Source organism: Miscanthus floridulus, chromosome 1, assembly GCF_019320115.1.
Source record: "Miscanthus floridulus cultivar M001 chromosome 1, ASM1932011v1, whole genome shotgun sequence".
In the NCBI taxonomy this organism is placed as follows: Eukaryota; Viridiplantae; Streptophyta; class Magnoliopsida; order Poales; family Poaceae; genus Miscanthus; species Miscanthus floridulus.
In genome coordinates this window covers 71,691,309-71,695,698 of record NC_089580.1, presented here as the reverse complement: position 1 = coordinate 71,695,698, position 4,390 = coordinate 71,691,309, and the positions used below count along the sequence as shown (strand labels likewise).

Sequence of the window (4,390 nt, the reverse complement as noted above, 5' to 3'; positions counted from 1 at the left end):
CCTTCTACTGGTATCTAGTGCCCCTCCCTGTCATAGGATCTGACTGGAGCAGAGCTTGGGCGTGGGGTGGCGGGTTAGGGCTGCAAGAGTCATTGGCTGCCACCGGCGTAGGGCAGCAGTCGTAGGCGGATATGCATCTTCAAGCTCCACTCCAGTCGATTCGTGTGAGTCTTTGACCTCTGCTCAGGCCGATTTATGCCGGCGAGGGCTCGGTGCTTGGCTCAGGATGCGAAATGGCGAGCGGCAGCAGGAATCGGGCTCCCTGACCCAAACACACACACACACACACTCCGGGTCTCCTCATGACACTACAAGAAGACCGAGCATTAGTGATAAAATAATGTGGCAAAATTTTCCTTTGCCACTAATGCCCATACTATTTGTGATAAAACTAGTTTTCATCACTATTATGTTGTTTATTAGTCACAAAAATATTAATTCGCCACAGAAAGCATCTTTAGTGGCAAATCAAGTGGTGAAATACTATTTTGCCACTATTTAACAAGATATTGGTGGCAAAAAAATGTTTACCTAACAGATATGACATTTACTAGTGGCAAAAAAATTATCGCCACAGGACACACAATTAGTGAGAAGATATTGTGGCGAAATTTAAATTTGCCACTACTTCCCATACCATTTGTGAAAAAAACTAGTTTTCATCACTCTTATGTCGGTTACTAGTGACAAAATATTAATTTGCCACAGAAAGCATCTTTAGTGGCAAATCGAGTGGCCAAACATTGTGTTGCCACTATTTAGCAAGATATATGTGACACAAAAATTTACCCCACTAATAAGGCATTTATTAGTGGCAAAAAATAGAGCCATAGGACATAATTAGTAAGCAAATTTTGTGGTGAAATTTAAATTTTCCACTACTTGCCATACAATTGTGAAAAAAAACTAGTTTGATCACACTTATATGGGTTATTTTTTGAAATAAAACTGTTATCGGTTATTAGTGCAAAATATTATTTTATCATAGGAAGCATCTTTAGTCGCCCAGCAACCCAGCAAGGCAGCAACCCAGCAACAACAAGCATCTCGGTCGGTCTTGCGAGTCGCTAAGGTCTTGTTTGTTTCCGTGTCGGTGTCACAATCGGTTGAGCAAGAAAAGCAGAATAATCCTGCCGAACACACCATGACGAACGCGCGTTTGGCAGTCGCCCGCGTCGTGGAACGCGAGAAAATGAATTATGGTCTGCGATTCCCAAAATACGGTCCAAGCTGTGTTCGCTCAATCGTGACAACAACACAGTTCTAAACACGGCCTAAGTTGTGCCACTGCTCAAATCTGACCAAAAGACAACGAATGTATGCACTAGCAAGGCCGTTTTTGGTTTTCCATCGCTGCTCCGTCATTGCATGCCTGCTGACTGTGCTCGCCTCATTGGGTTAGACCTCCGCTGTCACTACCGATTCACAGCCTCGCCGCCTCGCAGATCACGGCATTGATGGTTCATGTCGGATAGGGCAGTGTCGGTTCGTCAGCTTGCATCGACGGCATCACAGGGAGCCTGGGATGGACTGATAGGCAGACTACATTGGAGCATATGGGCTACGGGCTACAGGTACACGACTACATGCTTGGCCCACAGGCCTAAATAATGATTGTTAAGGACCCGATGAAATACATGAGTGAGTTACTTATTATTCATAAAAAAAATCAGAAAGGCTAATGATCAACCGGTTGATGTGCCGATTGTTATCAACCGTTTTTGGGCCATGCGATGCGGAAGAGTCGGCCTCCCCCGCCTGCAATCATGTTGGTGCGTGCATGCGTGTGTCCGCTCGGCTTCAGCGTCAAGCAAGCAATCATGCCGGTGCCTGTGTCCCTGCCTGACACACGAACATGAGCACGGAACACCCTGCGACAATCTCTCCTCTCTCACCTCCTTGTGTGGATTTTGTTTTTTTAATTTCTGAAGAATTTGTGAATAATTTGATATATATTTATATGATGTCTAGAATTCATAGAAATAATTTGTAAATCTTTTTGAAAAAATTGGCATATATTTGTGTTATTTCCAAATTACATCACTCTTTCCAATAAATTACACTGAAGAAATTATTGTAAATATAATAATAAGACAGTGTACTTATAGCTATAAGACAGTGTAAGTGTATGAGAAAATTTTGGTTGATAGGAGAGGCTAAAACAACTGGTTGTTAACTAGACATTTCCAAAAAAATATATCAGCTAAAACAAAACTAAGATGGTCCGAATGTTGGTATTTGGCTTGATCTTTATGGATAGACAATTATGCCATTCTATATTATTTTTTATAAATGTTTACTATATGATATGATTTAAATAACCATTTATTTATGACTTTATATATTAACCAAGTACATTTCTACTAGTGAATTCAAATTAGAACTATTCATTTGTATTCGTATTTAAGAAAATTCGAATTTGTATTAGTATCGGACAAAAATATCGATATTGCCTTGTCAAGGAGTACCTGTCAGCAAGGGTGTTGGCGTATTGCCATGTTGGACACTAGTGGCACCACAATTCGTCACTAATGAGTACAACCATTTATGGGGAACAAAAAAATCATCACTAGAGTATTTGTGGTGATTAGTGACGATTTTAAAAGTCGCCACAAATGTTAGTTTGTGGCAAAAAAAACAAGCTTTTGTGATGAAATTTTTGTCACAAAAACCCTTTGCCCTTGTGGTGAGCTGCCTTAGGGGTCATTCGGTTAATTTGGAATGGGACTAGGAACATTTCCAGCCGATCAATTGTTATACAAATTAGTCGATCATTCCCGCTGGGATTCGTTGCAGAGAATGATTCCTATACAATCGAACGAGCCCTTAGCAGGCCACGTGACATCGGGTCACAATCGCTGCTGTGGACTGATGGAGAGGTGAAGCATGCAATTGAATTTTCGCTAGAGGAAACTTATCTCCAACCTCCTTTCCTACTTCTACGGCTGGATCTGAAAATTTACGACCTGAACCCGTGAACGGTGCCACTAGTAACAATTCCAGGTCTCATTCACATGCTAAATCCAGCAACCAAACACGAAGGAATATATGTGATCTGGCCAGAACATGCAAAAGAATAATACAGTAGTATTAGAGTCGTACGAACCCTACACAGTTCAACGAATCAATCACTGGGTTCACGGGCATGCTCACGTCCAAAATCCAACGACATTCTATAAGCGCTAAGCGGAATGATCCAGACGCGCCAGCTCGAGCACCACATGGCGTGGCTCCATCTCGCATCCGCCATCACCGCTATAAATACCACTGGCCATGCACACACGCACTCCCACACAGCAGTACTCCAGCACTAGCAGCAGCAGCAGCAGCAGCTCGAGCTAGCTTAGCTACTATACGTGTGCAAGCAGCTCGATCGATCGTCACATGGCTCCGAGAGCGGCGCTCCTCCTGGCTGTCAGCCTAGTCCTCGCTGCCGTGGCGAGCGCGACCTACTGCCCGCCGCCGCCAGCCCCCAAGCCGCCGCCGCCGCCCAGCGGCCACCAAGGGTCGTGCCCCAGGGACGCGCTGAAGCTGGGAGTGTGCGCCAACGTGCTGGGCCTTGTGAAGGCCAAGATCGGCTCGCCGCCGTACCAGCCGTGCTGCTCGCTGCTGGACGGGCTCGTCGACCTGGAGGCCGCCGTCTGCCTCTGCACCGCCATCAAGGCCAACATCCTCGGCATCAACCTTAACCTCCCCATCGACCTCAGCCTCATCCTCAACAACTGTGGCAAGAACTGCCCCAACGATTTCCACTGCGCATAGATGATAAATTGATCGTCGTCCATAGCCGGCTGCGGTTCATCGATCTTCCTGTCAGCTCATTGCTTAATTGTTGATTGATCTTCCTGTCAGTTCCAGCCTATTTATTTTGATTTGTCTCTTTATGCATATATATGAGTGGTGTGGTTACACTTCTACATAGCCCAGGCATGCAGCGGCTACCACACGTGCATGTATATGTCTGGCCTGGGGTGATCAGTTAATTACTGATCGGTGTTACAGTGTATTCTTAATTTGTTCTCATGAGTCATGATCTGATTGTATGGTTCGTTCAATAAGACTGAGTATGCAATTTCGTTTGATATACTATTGCTAATAACACTAAGAGCAATGGTCATAGTTTTGACGAAACAAACCTACAAAAAGTTGTAACACGTGAGACAGCGATATATAAATGACCCGGTACCCATTTATATATATCGTAGTCAATAATCATTGCCACAATATTAACCTATAGATCATAATGTTAGAAATCAGTGAGACAGTGATGAATAATACTTCTGCATATGAAAGAAAAAAACCCCTCTCTGTGCATCTTGCGAGATGTAGTACTGTCCATTGTAACTCTGTCTTGATGAATGGCACGTGTCCCTTGTGAATCATTCCCACT

At 44.1% G+C, this 4,390-nt stretch overlaps 1 protein-coding gene across 1 annotated transcript; it reads left to right on the top strand.

Moving 5' to 3' along the window:
- The first annotated feature begins 3,278 nt into the window (after positions 1 to 3,278).
- LOC136486861 (14 kDa proline-rich protein DC2.15-like) lies at positions 3,279 to 4,071 on the top strand. Its single transcript, XM_066483907.1, has one exon. It carries the CDS (start codon positions 3,385 to 3,387, stop codon positions 3,760 to 3,762), a length of 378 nt encoding a protein of 125 aa, XP_066340004.1. The 5' UTR covers positions 3,279 to 3,384; the 3' UTR covers positions 3,763 to 4,071.
- Positions 4,072 to 4,390: the final 319 nt, after the last annotated feature.

What these genes read in the sequence shown, in the direction of transcription:
- LOC136486861 (XM_066483907.1), top strand. Translation starts at nt 3,385, where the DNA reads ATGGCTCCGAGAGCGGCGCTCCTCCTGGCTGTCAGCCTAGTCCTCGCT.